Genomic DNA, 19,593 nt, shown 5'->3' with positions numbered 1-19,593 from the left:
GGTCATAGATGAATTTAAGAAGATAGAGAATATAAGTAAATACAGAAACTGTCAAAATAGCAGTGTACACAGGTGTAGGCTGCTTCAAATACAAGAACAGTAATTTTTGTAGCACCATTTGTAAGTTTATGCAAAACATGTTGAATTTGAATTCAAGGCAAACAACTCATTACACAGATAAATACATATATGAGAGCTTAACTACCTGCCAAAAGGTTTGTATTTATTTCCATCCAGTCCTGGGATTTAAACAGCCCTATGTTTCATTCCAGGAGACCTGAGTCATGTCCCCCACCCCAGCGTGTGAATAGATAGTTAAATGAGAAGAAGTAGACTGATGAGCTTTTCCCATTGTCACTCCTCTCTCTCCACCTTTCAATATTTCTTTCTTAGAACATGAGCACTGCGGCCAATCTGAATGGCTTCTTGTGCAGCTTCTCTGACCCTAGTTTTGTCTTTCCTGTAAATTGGGCTGCAAGAGGCTTATACCAAGTCAGACACAGTTTAAGTGATATTGTTTGCTTTAAAAAATCGACTTAATGATACAGTATATTGATGTATACAAAGCTGCATTGGTTTTATATTTTATATCTGCCTGGAAGTCAGCTTTACATAATTTGGCTTTAGAAAACCATTTGATTGGTCAGGAGTGACTTATCTTTGCAATGCATTATTCAATAAATAGTTCTACTTTAGGACTGGACAACAAGAGAAGGACCTACCTGAGCCCAAAATCCAGTGGCCAGCTTCATATTTTCATGGACAATATTAAGAATATCTCGGAATGTGGTATCATTATAGTCATCACGTCTCCCAAACACAATGGAACAGATAATATTGGATACAGCATTGTCAATAACAAAATGGGGGTCAACCAGTGTATCTGAAAATGACAGTAGTAGTTACTTATCATGGCGTCAGATAAATATACACCTAATTTAAAAGAACACTTTATTTTATGTCGTTTTCATTTCCTACTTTGTCTTAGACCTACATGTAATTATGTTGCAGAATGCTATAAAATGTGATCAGTGTGATTAAATGATTGCTTTTGTGAATAATTGTCAAAGCAGAAAGTTTCAATTACACTTATGGAGCTATTTAGGTGAAATGCACTTGAAAAGAAGTACCTACACTTTCTTCAAAATGTATGATTTTTTTATTTATTAGTAATTTCTTTTATTTTATTTGCATGTGTGTTTTTCTTTTTTATATATTTGACAGTGATTTGATTTACTTGAACAGTATACTGCTGCTTTAAGTGGATCTAAAACCTAAACATTTTTTTTTACCTTAATATATTACTTGCATTAAGGTAAAAAGTGCTTAGGCATCAGTATTGGCCCCTCACACCCACTTTTACTTACCTGAGCCCTGATTCAATCCAGCACTGGGTGGTCATCACATCCTCCATGTTTCCCTCCTTGTTGGGTGCCAAGCAAGGGTCACATGAGAGGCCTGCCCTTGGGTGGGTTCTTCTGGGCTATGCCAGGCACTTTGGATAGGGTCACTGCCTTACACATGGGGTACCTTTACCTGACATTTCCTAAGATCCCTAGTTCCAAGTCCAATACTGTTTGTGTCCATGTCTGGAATCTAACTCTGATTTCAGCATGTCACTGGCCATCCAGACTCCCGTAACGGCATCGGCAGGTCTGGCAACTTGGACCAGGCCTAACCTGAACTCATTCTTCCCTTTTCTCTCACTTCACTCCGTTTCTCTCTCTCTTGATCTGGACCCCTGTCCCTTTTTATATCAAGCAGGACCAGGGAGTTGGATCCAACAAAACGTGCCAAGAAAAAACAAGAATTACAGTTACCAAATGGTAGCATTAATAAGCAGCAGTAACCACTTCCTGCCTACTGTCACGTACCTAGTAGTTGAGCCTGGAATGCAGGGAGCGGCCCCTCATATCCCCTGGCTAATGAACCCTTGGAGATGGAGACAGGTATTCAAAAGTTCAGGGGGCACAAGTGCCTGGCAGGTAGGACTGGTCCGGATAAGCAGCTGGGCACCGACAGCAAGTCGGTAGGGCTGATGGTACTTGACTGTAGCAGGCAGGCACAAGTGCGGAGACTGGCTGGTAGGTGGGCGTCAGGAAATACCGGAACCCCAACAGGTAAACAGGAACAGCGGAGTCGGGTACAGGCCGGGTCAGCAGGAATCGATCAGCAAGGTACAAGAGGGTGAGGCAGAGACGTGGTCGGACAAGCAGAGGTCGTAGGCAGGCAGCAACGGATCAAGGTCAAAGAACAAGCCGGGTGTCAAGGATCAAGGTAACAGGTACTGGTACAGAAAGCAAGGTCACGGACACGCTGTAGACTGGACAGCACGGATGGAAGGGAGCCAGTGACTTAAGAAGACCTTAGGGCGCCAAACGGACGTACGACGGGTCAGCGCGCCCCCGCGAGTAGACGTGCTCCCGTTCGTGGCCCACGAGCGTGTGCGCGCTCGTTCGTGTTGACGCGAGTGCGTTCGTTAGCTTTAGCGCGCGTCAAAGGGAAACGACGGGCTCTCCACGACAGGTTTCTACGGGTAAGTCTCCTGTGTATGGCCGAAACGTCCGAGTGATCGTGACATTGCCCCCCCCCAAGGGGCAGCCCCCGGATGCCCAACTGAGCCAACTTGTTCGGGTGGGAATTCTTGAAAGCACGGATGAGTCTCTTGGCATGAATGTTAGCCTCTGGCTCCCAGGAGTTCTCTTCGGGTCCGTACCCTTTCCACTTGACTAAGAATTGGACCTGGTTCTTTCTCTTCCTACAGTCCAGAATGGCCTCGATTTCAAACTCAATCTCCCCATTGACCAACACAGGTTCCGGGGGAGAGGAGGTCCTGTCAGTGAAGGGGTCCGCGACTGCAGGTTTGAGAAGCGATACGTGGAATACTGGGTGAATTCGGAAGGATTCGGGAAGTTCTAGTTCAAATGCCACGTCATTTAATTTCCTCTTGATCGGGAAGGGACCCAGGAATTTCGGGCCCAACTTCTTGGAGGGGCAGGACAGTCTAAGATTTAAGGTGGACAACCAGACCCGATCCCCGACTTTAAGATCCAGCTCCCCTCTTCTCCTTCTGTCGAAGACTTCCTTGTTATGCTCTTGTGACCTGGCCAGGGTTTCTCGTAAGAGCTTGTTATTCTCTTCAAAGAAGTTAAGTCTCTTCTGAACCGCTGGTACTGAACACTCGGGAAGGTTGCCAGACAAAAACAACGGATGGAACCCGAAGTTCGCATAGAAGGGGGATTGCTTGGTGGCTGAATGGATTGTGTTATTGTAGGCGAACTCGGCCATTGGCAACAGGGAGACCCAGTCGTCTTGCGAGAAGGACGAAAAACAGCGAAGGTACTGCTCCAAAGTCTGATTCGTCCTCTCGGTCTGACCGTTGGTCTGCGGGTGGTAGGCTGAGGACATGCAAAGGTCGATCTTCAGAGTTCTACAGAGCGCCCTCCAAAATCTTGAGGTGAACTGCACCCCCCTATCAGACGTGATGTTGGCGGGGATGCCGTGAAGTCTCACTATTTCTTTCACAAAGGCGTTAGCTGTCTCTGCGGCTGAGGGGGTGCCCTTCATGGGCAAGAAGTGAGCCATCTTAGTGAGTCTATCGACTACGACAAAGATCGTTGTATGGTCCTCCGAAGGGGGAAGTTCGACGATAAAATCCATGGAGATCATCCTCCATGGTCTATCTGGAACAGGTAGCGGTCTTAGTAGGCCCCAGGCTCTTGACTTGTCGCCCTTATTCCGAATACAGATGGCGCAAGCCTGTACGTACTTCTTGCAGTCATCCTTCATCCGTGGCCACCAGAAGGTACGCCTGAGTAATTCCAGGGTCTTGAATACCCCAAAGTGGCCAGCCAGAGGGTGGTCATGACAGGAGGCCAGAACCAGGGTCCGAACTGTCTGGGGGACGAAGATCCTGTTCCCATGCCACATAAGGCCATCATTGGAGGACAACGAGGCACCGGGTGGAGGTGAAGCGCCTATGGAGGCTTGCTTGACTTGAGACACTACATCTCCTTGGAGCAGAAGAAAGTTTCCAGCAGAGAGGATGGTGTCGATAGGTAGCGAGTTTTCCGGCTGACTAAACATGCGGGATAAAGCGTCTGGCTTCGTATTCTTGGATCCGGGACGATAAGTAATGTGGAATACAAATCTTGAGAAAAAGAGTGCCCACCTGGCCTGACGAGGCTTCAATCTCTTAGCTGACTTTAAATATTCCAGATTTTTGTGGTCTGTATAGACCAGGATTGGATGGATAGCCCCCTCCAGCAGGTAGCGCCACTCCTCGAGTGCAGACTTGATTGCTAATAGCTCGCGATCACCGACGTCGTAATTTCTTTCGGCCTCTGATAACTTGCGAGAGAAAAAAGCGACCGGGTGGAGTAAGGACTTGGGTCCCTGCCTCTGGGAGAGTATAGCTCCGACTGCTACTTCCGAAGCGTCAACTTCAAGGGTATACGGTAGAGCGGGATCGGGGTGTTTCAGGATTGAGGCTGAGACGAACAAATCCTTCAGGGTTTTGAAGGCCTCTTGTGCTTCAGGGGTCCAACGGAACCTCTGGCCCTGCTTGGTCAGCCCGGTAATGGGGGCGATAATAGAGGAGAATCCCTTTATGAACTTACGATAAAAGTTAGCGAAGCCCACAAATCGCTGAACTCCCTTCCTATCGGAGGGGGCAGGCCAGTCCTGGATTGCAGAGATCTTCTGGGGATCCATCTCTACCCCTCTAACCGAGATAACCAGGCCAAGGAACTGGATACTCTCCTTTTCGAAAACACATTTCTCGGGCTTGGCGTACAAGCCGTGAAGGCGGAGGCGGGTCAGAACCTTCTTAACGTGCTCTCTGTGGGTGGCTAGAGTGGAGGAAAAAATTAGGATGTCATCCAAGTAAATAATCACAAACAAATCAAGATAATCTCTAAAAATGTCATTAACAAAATGCTGGAACGTGGCTGGGGCATTACACAACCCGAATGGCATCACTAAGTATTCGTAGTGTCCGAAGAGGGTACGAAAGGCTGTTTTCCATTCATCGCCCTTTCTGATACGGACGAGGTTGTAGGCACCCCGAAGATCCAGCTTTGTGAACAACTTAGCGGAACCCAGTCTCTGGAAAAGTTCAGGTACTAAAGGCAGGGGGTAGCGATTTTTAATGGTGATCTTGTTTAAGGCCCGATAATCCACACATGGGCGCAGGGAGTGGTCCTTCTTTTCCACGAAGAAAATCCCAGCGCCGGCTGGGGAGGTAGAGGGTCGGATAAATCCTTTTTCAAGGTTGTCGTCCAAATAGGACTTCAGGGTACTTAGTTCGGATTCGGATAGGGGGAAGATCCTTCCGAAGGGGATTTCTGCCCCCGGGAGCAGTTCAATAGGGCAATCATATGGCCTATGAGGAGGGAGAGTCTCCGCCCCCTTCTTACTGAAGACGTCCAGAAAAGCATGGTATTCCTTAGGTACAGCTTGTCGGGTCTCATCATCCGAATCCAGACAGAGAAGGACCGAGGAGTCCCCGTTGGGGTTCGGGCAACAATGCTGGTGGCAGTAGTCCGAGGGAAATTCAATTACTCCGGTGGCCCAATCAATGCGTGGGTTGTGTGCCTTCAACCAAGGCATGCCCAGAATGATGGGGAACAGAGGTGACTGGATGACATCTAGGCAAAGGAGTTCTTGGTGAGTCCCGGCGATGACAGCGGGTAGAGGACTGGTCTCCTGAGTTACTGGTCCTGAACCCAAGGTAGATCCGTCAGCCAGGTATACCGAGAGCCCCTTCTCTCTCGGTCTAAGGGGAATCCTGTTCTTTCGGGCGAAGGACGAATCTACAAAGCCACTGCATGCCCCGGAGTCAATAACTGCGTGGGTTGAGACAGTCCTTCCTGGGAGCTGTAAGAGAACAGGAACAGCTAGATGAGAGATGTTATCAAACAACACAGGTGAGGGAACAGGTGGAACGAGGAGGCACTTACGCATCTTAGTGGGGCAAGAGCGAACAAAGTGCCCAGGTTCTCCGCAGTACAGACAGAGGTTGTTGACCCGGCGACGCTGACGTTCTTCTGGAGTCAGAGATGGGCGAAGAAGCCCCAGCTGCATGGGCTCCGGGGTGTCCAATGTGGATGCGACTGGAGCAGGAGGAGTTGGGTGACTAGGCACCCGTGGTAACATCCAGATCGGACGAGAAGTTGTGGAGGATCGTTCTTGGCGGCGCTCCCTCAAACGCCTGTCAATCTGGACAGAGGTGTCGATCAAGGCTTCCAGCGTCTCAGGGACACCCACACGTGCCAACTCATCCTTCAGAGCCTCGGAGAGGCCCATGCCGAACTGATACCGCAGGGCCGCGTTGTTCCAGTCTGTGTCTGCACTCCATCGTCGGAACTCTGAGACGTAGTCTTCCACAGGTCTGCGACCTTGTTGCAGGGCATGTAGGGCTGCTTCTGCGGTTGCGGCGAGTTGGGGGTCCTCATAGAGCCTGGACATTGCCTGGAAGAAGGTGTCCATGGTGTCTAACGTTGGGTCCTTCCGTTCCAACAGACGGTGTGCCCAGGACTGGGGTTCATTGGTTAGCAGAGATATGACGAATCCCACTTTCGTCGCCTCAAGGGAGAAGGTCCTGGGTTGTAGGGCGAAATAGAGTTCGCAGGAGTTGCGGAAAGCCCTGAACTTGTTCCGGTCTCCCGCGAATCGTTCCGGAGTTGGGACCCTGGGTTCGGGTGGCAACATCACGACTGACGGCGGGGCATGGGCCCCAGGAGCGACTGGTGCAGAGGCGGATAGCGCATGGACCTGTTCCTCCAGTCTTCCATAGCCTTCCTGTAGGCTCTTAACTGCCTGGGTAAGACCGGCCAGGTGGTGGCAGAGCTCGTCCATGGGGGAGGCTCCCTGCGCAGGCTCGGACATGGCTGTCCAGTACTGTCACGTACCTAGTAGTTGAGCCTGGAATGCAGGGAGCGGCCCCTCGTATCCCCTGGCTAATGAACCCCTGGAGATGGAGACAGGTATTCAAAAGTTCAGGGGGCACAAGTGCCTGGCAGGTAGGACTGGTCCGGATAAGCAGCTGGGCACCGACAGCAAGTCGGTAGGGCTGATGGTACTTGACTGTAGCAGGCAGGCACAAGTGTGGAGACTGGCTGGTAGGTGGGCGTCAGGAAATACCGGAACCCCAACAGGTAAACAGGAACAGCGGAGTCGGGTACAGGCCGGGTCAGCAGGAATCGATCAGCAAGGTACAAGAGGGTGAGGCAGAGACGTGGTCGGACAAGCAGAGGTCGTAGGCAGGCAGCAACGGATCAAGGTCAAAGAACAAGCCGGGTGTCAAGGATCAAGGTAACAGGTACTGGTACAGAAAGCAAGGTCACGGACACGCTGTAGACTGGACAGCACGGATGGAAGGGAGCCAGTGACTTAAGAAGACCTTAGGGCGCCAAACGGACGTACGACGGGTCAGCGCGCCCCCGCGAGTAGACGTGCTCCCGTTCGTGGCCCACGAGCGTGTGCGCGCTCGTTCGTGTTGACGCGAGTGCGTTCGTTAGCTTTAGCGCGCGTCAAAGGGAAACGACGGGCTCTCCACGACAGGTTTCTACGGGTAAGTCTCCTGTGTATGGCCGAAACGTCCGAGTGATCGTGACACCTACAACTAGATGCCCCTATAGCTTGAGGGTGAGATTCTGCTTAGGAGCTGTTGAATTGAGAGGTATCTTGATATAGCGCGGTTTTACCCCAAAGGCCCTGCCAGGAGATGGATACCCTGGGTAGGGCAAAGCCATGGGATGCTGGATGCTGGGACACCCCTTCTGTGAGTAATGGGCCTTTTTTCTCTCTTCTCATGCCACACTTTTCTGAACTATGCTATTGCTTGTAACTTTTTTTTTTCTTTAACAGGGATTGTTTGTAACTTAAGCTGGGTGCTGCCACCTTCAAGGAATGGCTGAGGTATGTAAAATCTCTGCTTCTAATGATTCAGTAAACTGTTAGAAGACATTCTCTTGTGTGAAAGGGTTACATTTGTATATACACAATGTCGCTTGCAAATTTTTTTAAGCTATACACATCTATATACACATAATCTATTTTTAAATTATAATTCATTCATAGCACAAAGGTGTTAAAAATCTTAAAGCATTCACTACAGTCTTACATTATTATACAGGCGCCTTTTCTGTACTTAGATTGCTTACTCTGGTTTCACTACACAATGTGAGCTCACAGTGTGCAATAGAAGCTGCAGCAAGTCAGATAGAGCCTGCCTCTTTTTCTGGCTGGAAGAGATCCATCATCATCTTTCCTCCCCAGCCTTACTGTTCCTGGTCTGTCCTTTTTATTTATTGCATCCCAACAGCCTTTCCTACCAGCCATGATCTGCCTACATTGCACTGCAAAGCACAGAGACGGCATTACTGGATCTAAAATAAGATATGGAATGAAAATATAAAGGTTTTATTGAAAATTTCATTAACATGTTGGTAAGGGGGAAAGGTGAAACCAGGAAGGTAAAAATAAGCAGATTAAACTTTGGCTTTAAGAGATACAGTATTCCACTGAGCTAAAAAATCTTGTCAACCTTGAATTCACAGCCAACTATGGAATATGCTCATGGGCGTCCGCAGAACTTTTTTCAGGGGGGGGCATTATTTTAGGGTCACCTATGCGCCGCCATTTTTCGACAATGTCTTTATCACATTATCATGCTCAGAGACTGCACACGTAGTACAATCCCTAAGATAAGTAATGGATAATGGCAAACAGGCCCTCTTACCAGACCCAGCAAAACTACAGCAGTGATCCCTCCGGTCAGTAGTGTAGCATGTCTGTACCCTGGCAGTGGCTCAGTCTTTCTCTCTCTGGCTTCTGCCCAGCACACTCCTCGTTCTTTTTCCTGTAGCGCTATCCGATAGCGATGGAACTGTGTTGAATTTAAGATCTGATCCCTGATTCCAGGGGGGGGCATTTGACCCCCCTTGCCCCTACCTGCGGACGCCCATGAATATTCTATATCTAGATAATACGCATGTAATATGAACCATGCAATCAGGTTTGTCTGACATTATCTTTACAGGGCTATTATACTTTACTGCAGCAATGGAAGGTCAGACCAATTACTCAAAACGTTGGACTTACGTCTTCTATTTTCAGGCACTGTCTCAGGGTAAGCACCTTCACATAAAAGGCCACACACACACAGCCACGTACACTAGCTGTCAGACCACTGTTCTGAAGTCTAAATATGACGCTTAGGCCCGAGGCCCCAGGTCGCCCAACAACCAACCCAAACTCTTCCTATCAACGTTAAATACCTCTGATTAAATAAAGAATATGGATAAAGAGCACTGCCCAGCAACAATCTGGGTAGAACTCCCTGCTGAAGGGCCTTATACACAGTTATAAATAGTAGTGCAGCTAACATGGAGCAGCCAACAGAACTCAATCCCTGGGCTTGTTAGGCCATTCCCAGATCCATCCATCGCTGCATTGACTAAACACCAAGAACCTCTGCATAATTTTCCCCACATATTCTTACAGGCATAAAACTGTTTGCAAGAATACTCACTAGGTAGATAAAGTAGAATGGTTTGGACAAGCCTAATGGTACCAAAATTATTTGAAAAAATTCACTTGAGAAATTATGACTTGAATTCTCCAGACAGACTAGACAAGAGTATATTCCAGAGCTCTTAAATAGGAAACTCCAAGCAAAATCTAAAATTAAAAGTCAGCAGCTATACATACTGTAGCTTCTGACTTTTAGGAAACAGATACCAGACTGTGTAACCCAGCACTGTCTTACCCAGAGCCAATTCTTTTCCAGGCTACGGCTCTCTGGTGCTGCCATCGTGGATATGAGAGCTGGCTGTGACTTTCTGAAGTCTCGTAGTCAGCTCCTCACTGCGCATGCGTGAGGCACTGTAGCAATATGAGACTGGTCCCACAGCCTCCTATTTTAATAATTATTATTAAATAAACAAATTCCCCAACCCCTAAAACCAACAATAATTATTATTAGAATCTTCCATCTTAACTATCTCCCATTTTTTTTGCATTTAAACATGCTGCTCTACAACATTGTGATCTTCTCTCTGTAAGAAATCCACCTAAAGCGGTTTATCAATATAATATAATTTCGGCCAAAGTGGAGAAAATGCATTCACAATTTCACCAGAGTCAAGAACCAGAATAAGAAATCTGAATTGTCATGTAATCTCACCTTGTTTCTTCCTAAATTCTTCAATTAGGTACACACTCTCTTCATGAATCCTCTCCTCCATGGACTTTTTGCCCAGGCCAAAGTTACGCAGTGTGGACAGGGTAAAGTTCCTGTGTTCTTTCCATGCTCGTCCATAGCGTGCAACCACCAGACCTGGAATAAGTTAAATTCTTAGAATACTGTACTCTAGTATAATCCAATAGTCATAAGTACAGTCTATCACTTACATAGCAGTGATGAACGAGTAATGAAAATCTGCTTCACCAGTGTGGAGTCCATTATTTGCTCCATTGGATTAATTTTCAGATTTTTTGTTATGTTAGGGAAAAGGTAAAAAGGGACGAAGTTATCATTTCTCAGTACATTACTTGCAAAGCGCGGGATGAGACTTTCCAGGAGAAAGCCCATTCTCTACCCGGTAACCCAGAGGTACTTTTTAACACTGCTGAAAGTCTTGACAAAATAATCTCTGCTCCCTGGGACGTGTGGGAGTGTAGCTGCCCTAAAAATGAAATACTATATTTCCTTATTAGAAGAGCAACTATTTAAAAGTATATGAACTGAAGTGGAAGATACCTGATGTTGGGGCCCTCTGCACACTCTGCATGATCAGGGTGAACAACTTAGACCCCTTTCACACCACACTGCCCATAGCGTGGGTGGTAAATTCACCGCTATCTTTAGAGCCGTTTTACCACCAGATTTGCGGTGGATTTGCGGCGCATTTCAGCCATTAGCGGGGCGCTTTTACCCCCGCTAGCGGCCAAGGGTTAAAACCGCCGACAATACGCCGCAATAGCGGCGTTTTGCCGGCGGTATTACAGCGCTGCCCCATTGATTTCAATGGGGAGGGGCGGTAAATACACCGCTCCTTCAGCGCTCCAAAGAAGCTGGTGGCAGGACTTTTCCCTGACGTCCTGCCAGCGCACCGCTGTAGTGAGAAAGCCCGATGGTGCAGCTTCTTTAGGGCGGATTGCAGGCGCTATTTCTAACGCTATATCGCCTGCAAAACACCCTGGTGTGAAAGGGGTCTTAAAGCAGAACTTTACCCATAACAACCTGATAAAAAAATAATGTTTTTTTAGCAAGGAACATACATTCCACATTAATAACTGTGCTACCAAAATTAGTGTGTGCTGTAAATTGCCTCCAGCATTGCCCCCGTTTCTTCTTGCCAGAGGCTGCCATTTTTTTGAAGCCCTGAGCCAATGAGCATCAGTAAATCTTTAGGGTGTCAGCAGATCAGTCTCTACATTTCTGGCACAGTATCAAAAAATAGAAAGCAATTGAGCATGTGCAGAGTAGGGTGAGGCCATGTATTACTGGATTTTAAACAGTACAGACTCTTATTTTTAATGTTTTACATACCTTTTAGCAGGACTTAGTTTTCTGACTAAAGTTCCACTTTAAGTGATCCTGTCCATCATTTTATCAGTTCACATAATTAAATTGGTACAATGAACTGGCGCTGGCTGGTGATAAGCCTGCCTTTAACAAACTGGCCAAACTCACTGTGCTTCTGATTCACACAAACCAGTTCCATTAGCTCTTAGCTGATGCATATAAGTGCATTATAGTTCCTAGTAATGAAAAAAACCTCTAATTCAATATAGCAATATGGCTTTGTCACTAACCTTTCCCCAGCCTTTCTCCAGACAACTTGGCACTGCAGTGGAAACTCCAGATTCACCCTGCTGATAATTTTTATTGTCTAACTCAAGCTATTAAAGAGGCAAGCTTTGGGGACCGCTTAGATCCCAAAAGCTTACATCTTTTAAAAACTTCCGCCTATTTATTTAAATTTTTTTTTAAAGTCAGCAACTATAAATACTGCAGCTGCTGACTTTTAAAATATGGACACTTACCTGTCCAGGGCACCCGCGATGTCGGCACCCGAAGCTGACCCGTCCTTCGGCTCTTGGTTGGAGGCGCAGCCATCTTGGGTAAGGGAATCAGGGAGTGAAGCCTTGCGGCTTCGCTTCCTGGTTCCCTACTGCACATGCGCAACTTGCCCTGCACGATCCCACTGGTCCCTGCTGTCTTCTGGGACCTGTGTGTCTCACTGAAGACAGCGGGGGGTACAGAGAAGGTGCCGGAAGTCGTGTAGGTACCCACAGGTTGCTCGGCTATCTATGCCCAGAAGTGGGAGCAAAATACCTGTATAAAACAGGTATCTGCTCCCCTCTGAAAGGTGCGAAATGTGACACCGGAAGGGGGGAGGATCCCAAAAAGTGGAATTTCCATTTTTTGGTGGGAACTCTGCTTTAAGACAATAAAATAATCACTTAACCTGTTACTAAACCCACAACGTTAAAATTAGTCTGTATATGCATGCTTGTTATACTCACTAGGGAACCTAATAGGTTAATCCCCCACATTGTGTAAAAAGGCTGTTTGATCCTGTCTTCTCTAATCCTCCCCTGCTTTTACAGTCCCCAATCCATCTCATGATAGTACAGAGCTGTGGAGGCACTCTGCACATTCCCAGTTTGGTGTGTATTGCTAGATTTTTTTTTTTGGGGGGGGGGGGGTGCATGAGTTTAGTATAGGGCCAATCAGCACTGTCCAGACAAAAAGTCAGGGGTCCTGCAACCTCATAGGACAGTCAGATGAGAATGAAAACTCCTCCTACAAGCTTTAAACAGTACTCAGCTGGACACTGATAGAAATCACAAGACTGCTATATACTGCTCATAAGAAAAGGTATTTAGCAGTTTATATTTACTAAAATATTTGCATTTCTATGTTCTGTGTACTGTGGGAGACCAGATATAGCGAATACATGGTCCTGGGTTTAGTAACACTTTAAGCTACAAACCTTCTGCACTTATCAGTTGCTAACATGTATTAGGACTCCTCTACTGTAAATATGTGTAGAATGTTGGCCGACACCACTCTACACAGCAATGATGCTCCTATTGGAGTTCTGCTGTCCCTGGGATATCAGGAGATGTTGAATGTTAATTATATACAGCATAAACATACATTTTATTTTATTATTACATTTTTTTTAATTATGCAAAAAAATTAAATTGTGTTTTATATTCCCGTTTATGCAAATTTTATAATTTTTAAAATTGATGTAATTGGCAACTTATCAAGTCAGTTCTGTGTAATTTTTGTGACCAAACTGGTCAGTAATCTGATCAAAATATTCACAGGCAATAAAAAATATAATCACATTACCTTTGTTACCATTAATTGCTTCTATTAATCTATTTTGAGGTCTGTCTGCAAAATCTATTCCTTTGTTCACCAGGACCTCTTTGAGGTCTTTGAACCCTTGGATGACCACAGCCGGGGTAAATCCCAAGTAAATGCTGTACACTGGGCCGTACACCTTGGAAAACTGAAAGAAAAATTGCAAACGATGTTTTGTATGCTGTAAATAAACACTGGAGAACTAATTTCTGAAAACGACAAAAAAAAAAAAAAAAAAAGTTAAAGCTCAACTATACTTAACCAATGAAGTGCCCAGTGCTGATTTATAAACAGTACAGGGATAGTGGTTACGATCTCAGAGCCCCCATGCTGTTTTAATCACTTCAGCCTCATTTGGCTGGCCAAAGACCAGAGCACTTTTTGCTATTCGGCACTGCGTTGCTTTAACTGACAATTGCGCAGCCGTGCGACGTGGCTCCCAAACAAAATTGACGTCCTTCCCCCCCCCCCCCACAAACAGAGCTTTCTTTTGGTGGTATTTGATCACCACTTTCGTTATAAACAAGAAAAAAGGGACAATTTTGAAAAAAACGCATTATTTTTTACTTTTTGCTATGATAAGTATCCCCAAAAAATATATAAGAATTTTTTTCCCCTCAGTTTAGGCCGAAACGTATTCTTCTACATAATTTTGGGTAAAAAAAAAATCACTATAAGCATTTATTGATTGGTTTGCGCAAAAGTTATAGCCTCTACAAAATATGGGATAGTTTTATGGAATTTTTATTGATAATTTTTTTTGTTACTAGTAATGGCGGGGATCAGCGATTTTTATTGTGACTGCGACATTATGGCGGACACATCGGACACTTTTGGCACGATTTTGGGGCCATTCACATTTATACAGCGATCAGTGCAATTAAAAATGCATTGATTAATGTGTAAATGTGACTGGCAGGGAAGGGGTTAATCACTAGGTGGCACTGTAGGGGTTAAGTGTGTCCTAGGGAGTGATTCTAACTGTGGGGGGGCTGTGTGTGACATGTCACTGATCACCGCTCCCGATCACAGGGTGATCAGTGTCAGTGTCACTAGGCAGAACGAGGAGATGCTTGTTCACATTAGCATCTCCCCATTCTTCCTCACCGTGACACAGGTATCCCTGTGAACATCGAGTCCGCGGGACCCGCGATCATGGTCACGGAGCTGCTGGCACGCGTGCCACCTCTTAAAGGGACAGGTACGTTAATCTGCCTGTACGTGCCCTTCTGCTGCAGTATATCTGTGAGGTGGTCGGGAAGCAGTTAAAACAGTGGTTGGTTTCTTCAGTCCTGTGGCCCCTGTGCTAGGCCCAGGAGCTAAAGTGATAAGCTGCCAGGCTTTCAATTTTGCTCCACGCTGCTCCATAGTGCTCCATATTTTCTAATGTAGTCACAATGCTTTTCAAATTTTTTTACATTAGAAAGGATGTGACATCACAATTGATGTTACGTCACATCCTCTGAGTGGGGAAATCTGCAGCAATAGATCACTGCTCTAGTGATCTATTTCTGTACAGCTGCATGATGGGTGGGAGGTCAGGATCTGGTCTCCACTGACCAGTTTCAGCCCCTCATGAAAAAAAGGTATAAAAAAAATAAAATAAAAACAAACAAACAATATATACTGTAAATAGGCGTCAATTTATAAATAGTCAAAATCATTCACTTTGAGCTTTAACATAACATTTAACAGACTTGCCAGTATAATAAACGGTGCTACTGTAAAAGGATAAGCGCAGTGCATGTTTATTGAACACATATCTTGAGCAAGTTGCAGCCTTCAGTTAAAAGCAGTAGTAACCTTCACTTTTTAACTTGTACCTACAGGTAGGCCTATAATTAGGCCTACCTGTAGGTGTTTAGGAGATATTCACACTTGAAGCAGCCAGTGACATCACCGGCGCATGCGCACTGCTCTCTGAAAAGACAGCACACTGAGTGTGCCCTCAATTCAGAGTACTGTGCCGCAGCCATGACTTCTGTGCGCATGCATGTGACATCATCGTGGCCCAGCTAATTAAACGTTTGGAGAGCGCAAAGAAGGAAGCCCAGGTAAAGATGGAAGTGCTGACAGCGGTGACAGCACTCAGCTGGAGGGATTCGTTTTAAGGTAAGTGTGCTAGGAAATCTTTGTTTATAAGGTTTGTTTTAAGGTACAGTAATGCTAGTATGTGGTGCAAACTAGTACCTACTACCAACCTACTACCACTACTTTAATAGTAATTTGTATGTGACTTTCAGCTTAATATGCAGCTTAGTAAACAAGGTTCAACTGTGTTCACTTCAATCATCCAATCAAGCGCAAGAATGTGTTTTTTTTTCCTTTGCATGTAATTGGATATTCATTGTGAACAAATCTTGACATTTATTATGCTCAATGAACGTTCACTCTGCAAAGTGATCAGTCTCTGCTGCTTTAGTAAATGAATCTTTTTGTGTATACAGTTTAATCCTAAGATTCACTATGGTTAATATATATATATATATATATATCCATATACTGTACACCAATAATGACACTGACATGTACAGCATGTAATAGCAAAGCTTAACCACTTCAGCCCCGGAAGAATTGGCTTCTTAATGATCAGGCCATTTTTTGCGAAGCGGCACTGCGTCACTTTAACTGATAATTGCGCGGACGTGCAACGCTGCACTCAAACAAAATTGCTGTCCTTTTTTCCCACAAAAAGAGCTTTCTTCTGGTGGTATTTGATCATCTCTGCGGCTTTTATTTTTTTCACTATAAACACAAAAAAAGCGATACACAATATTTTGTATAAATAAATAAATATCCTAATTTTTTTTTAAAAAAAGCTAGTTTAGGCCGATATGTCTTCTTCATATTTTTTGTAATAAAAATTGCAAAATGCGTATATTGATTGGTTTTCGCAAAAGTTATAGCGTATACAAAGTAGGGGATAGATTTATGGAATTTTTATGATTTTTTATTTTTTTTATTATTAGTAATGGTAGCTATCTGCGATTTTTATCGAGCTTGTGACATTATGGCGGACACATCGGACACTTTTGACACATTTTTGGGACGATTGACAATTATACAGCAATCAGTGATATAAAAATGCACTGATTACTGTATAAATGTCACTGGCAGGGAAGGGGTTAACACTAAGGGGCGATCAATTATTTTTTCAAGTTTTTTAAATTTTTTCATTACTTTTTTCCTTTAAGATATTTATTTTACTTACTGTAACCAAAGCAACACATTGTTACCATAGTAACATTGTACTACTCTTGGGAGGTTTTCCGGATTTTTATTTTTTTATACACTATGATTGCTTTTACCAGTGAATGTCACTGCTATAAGCAACCATTTTTTCTGAATAAAATCCATTCATTCAACGTTCACTGTTGTGATAAGCTGTAGTTCACCACAGATAAACACATGGTACAGATGGGCTGTGATTGGCCCCGTCTGTGCCATGTGATCACTGTGACCAATCACAGAGATCAACACAATAGTACACAATGAATGGCATGAATGGAAGCCACCTAGTGTGTACAACTGTCATGTGATCTGCTGTGATTGGTCACAGCAATCACATGGTACTGTCAGCAGGCTGGTACACTGATCTGTCATCCGCTGTGTCTGGTGGACACAGCAGTTGACAGATTGCACTGGAGCACAACCCGTGGGGTGCGCAAGAGGTGCGATCCTGGGAGAATGTCATATGAGGTCCACCCAGTATAACAGTGTTCCCACCCAGCCATCATTTTACAATGGGCCGGGCAAGAAGCAGTTAAGCATCTTCTTGCCCACATATGGAATGATGTATGCCCACAGTCTATATGCCTTGGACACAAAAAGCATGCATTCAATACTATGCAGCCATTGGTAAAACACTCATGAATCTAATGCAGATGAAAGTGACAATCTTTTTAAATTTTTTCCTAGATTAGAGTACTATCTGATCTGTAAATAATTACAACTAATATGATAGTAACTAGTTCCAATGTGCAGAAAGACAGGAAAGGTTGGTAACTGTAGTCAGTTTTGGGAACAGCATGCAATATAAGCTTCAAAACAGGGCCCTCTGATTCCTCCTGTATTGAATTATAAACTGTTGGAGCTATATAAATACTGTATATTATTAATATCAATATCCCTAATGCATACATATCTGTAAAAGGTTGTGGGGTAACCAGGCGCTGTAGCAGATACCAGCTGGAGACTGGTGAAACCATAGATCAAAATACATATTGCCAGCACACCGTAGATTGTAAATATTAACGTTTAAACATTTATTTGAAAAGGTCACCGCACACTGGTAAGGTGCAACGTTTTGGAGCCACACAACACCCCTTTGTCAGGTTTTGATCACATGCCTGACAAAGGGGACCTACATGGCCTCGAAAAGTTGCATCTTACTACTGTGATGTGATCCTCTCAAATAAATATTTGGATATTAATTTTGACAATCCTCGGTTTACTGGTGATATATATTTTGGCTTAGCAACAGGGAATTATTCCACAAGCAAGTACTGTATATTCAATGTCAAATCTTCAAAACCCAAGATTGACCTTCCAAGTCAGGTGGGTGGCTATGATGCAAATTGCTGAGCTACTGTCAGCATATAAATAGATGTTCAGTTTTCTTTTTATCTTTTAACTCACTTCTTTCAGGTTCTTTAAAGGATTAGAAAAGTCAATTTGCAGTATATTACCCAGTACAGGCAATGCTAAAGGTCCCGGAGGGAAATCTTTTGGCCGAGAGAATTTCTTCCACAGCAAAGCCAAGAGGAGGAGGCCCAGCAACAGAGCAGTACTCAGCTCCATGATTGAGAATTCACAATGTCTGTTTCTGCTTCCTAGAATACAAAGTGCAACACTGAAGCCTTGTACACATGGTCGGAGAATCCGTCGGAATGCATCTTATCGGACCGTGTCGTTGGATAATCCGACTGTGTGTGGTATGCATCAGACTGATTCCGTCCGAATCTCCGTCGGACCCAATTTTCCAACATGTTGGAAATATTTTCCGACCAACTGGTTTGATCGGACATACTCCGATCATGTGTAGAGAATTTTGATCGGACCAAGTGCCACACATGCTCAGATCAAATTCCTACATCAAAGCTATTGGCTACTAGTCCCATCGTAAAGAAATTACGTCATCACGTTCTGAATGATCGGATTTTTCGACAACTTAGTCCGACCGTGTGTATGCAACAGTTTCGGACAAGATCCGACAGGCAAAATCCGATGGACAAAATCCGACGGATTTGGTTGGCAGAATGTCCGACTGTGTGTACAGGGGCTGAGACTACACCTCCCTCAGAGTCACCATTGGTGTTTAGTTACACTCAGCTAGTTAAACCCACAAAGCAAGATTTTTGTGTTCTAACCACAACAGCACAAGTACAAAAAGGACTAAAATTGCTCAACACAAAACAGCAAGCCACAACAAACAAAAATTCAAGGAATTATATAGGCTAAATGGAAGACTGCAAATGACACTGACAAGGCTGCATTGATGGGCATTTAAAAGTAATTATTTTTTCCTTAAACTTCCCTCCTAAAAGTTTTTTTCTTTAAAATTCCCTCCTAAACTTGGCGTGTTATACGCCGATAAATACGGTGCTGTACATACTATTATGCACATGAAGCCATAGGGGTTCAATCTGGCACATATCATCAGATTTAGAGATCAACATTTTTATTCAAAGAAAAAAAACATGTAAAAGGACCTAAACATGCCGTTTTGCAGTTTTTTTAAACAGGATTGTAATAAAATATTGTGCATGGCAGACTCCCTTGTCATAGGCAGCTAGCTTGATCAAAGATTTTAATTTTAAGAACGTTTGTTTCTAGTCATTAGTGGGGTCAAGTCAATGTTCGTTTTCAACCACAGTGATGTGAAAATTCTAAGGAGCAGAAAAGGAAACGTTTCTCGATCAAATCAATTTTCACACAGCGTATGTGGTTTTTGTTCAGAAATTACCTTCATTTAAAAAATGTATGTTAAAAGCAAGTGCAATTTTTCGAATGACATTCATCCCTTCATCAAATGGTATTGCACAGAGCAGCCCTGATTCTCCTCTTCTGGGGTCCCTCATGGGTGCTTCTGGCTCCTCTTGCCTTCAGAGTGACTCTATAGCAAGCTGCAAAAAACTTCTGCCTTTAGAATCACTTTAAATCACTCCCTTCTCCTGCCCAGGACTACATGTCCCATGAGGCAT

General features: G+C 44.5%; 1 protein-coding gene across 3 annotated transcripts in view; it reads right to left on the bottom strand.

Annotated features, from left to right (window-relative positions):
* The window catches only part of LOC143931346 (cytochrome P450 2C55-like), a 168,112-nt gene that overhangs the window by 82,565 nt on the left and 65,954 nt on the right, over window positions 1–19,593 (bottom strand). Inside the window, exons 1-4 of one of the 3 annotated variants that reach the window (XM_077455753.1) lie at window positions 18,029–18,205; window positions 13,376–13,538; window positions 10,190–10,342; window positions 678–883 (exon numbers count right to left, since the gene is read on the bottom strand). In XM_077455753.1, coding sequence (XP_077311879.1) covers window positions 693–883; window positions 10,190–10,342; window positions 13,376–13,538; window positions 18,029–18,190 — 669 coding nt within the window. In that variant the 5' untranslated portion in view covers window positions 18,191–18,205 and the 3' untranslated portion in view covers window positions 678–692. Of the gene's footprint in view, window positions 1–677; window positions 884–10,189; window positions 10,343–10,416; window positions 10,745–13,375; window positions 13,539–18,028; window positions 18,206–19,593 lie in introns of those variants that run through there. The other 2 variants (XM_077455754.1, XR_013262878.1) reach the window with 2 other exon arrangements.

The sequence above is a fragment of the Lithobates pipiens genome, unplaced genomic scaffold (genome assembly GCF_037356315.1).
Source record: "Lithobates pipiens isolate NorthernLeopardFrog02 unplaced genomic scaffold, aLitPip1_a1.2 Scaffold_10, whole genome shotgun sequence".
In the NCBI taxonomy this organism is placed as follows: Eukaryota; Metazoa; Chordata; class Amphibia; order Anura; family Ranidae; genus Lithobates; species Lithobates pipiens.
The sequence above is the reverse complement of the archived record's forward strand: the minus strand, read 5'-3'. Positions and strand labels throughout refer to the sequence as shown.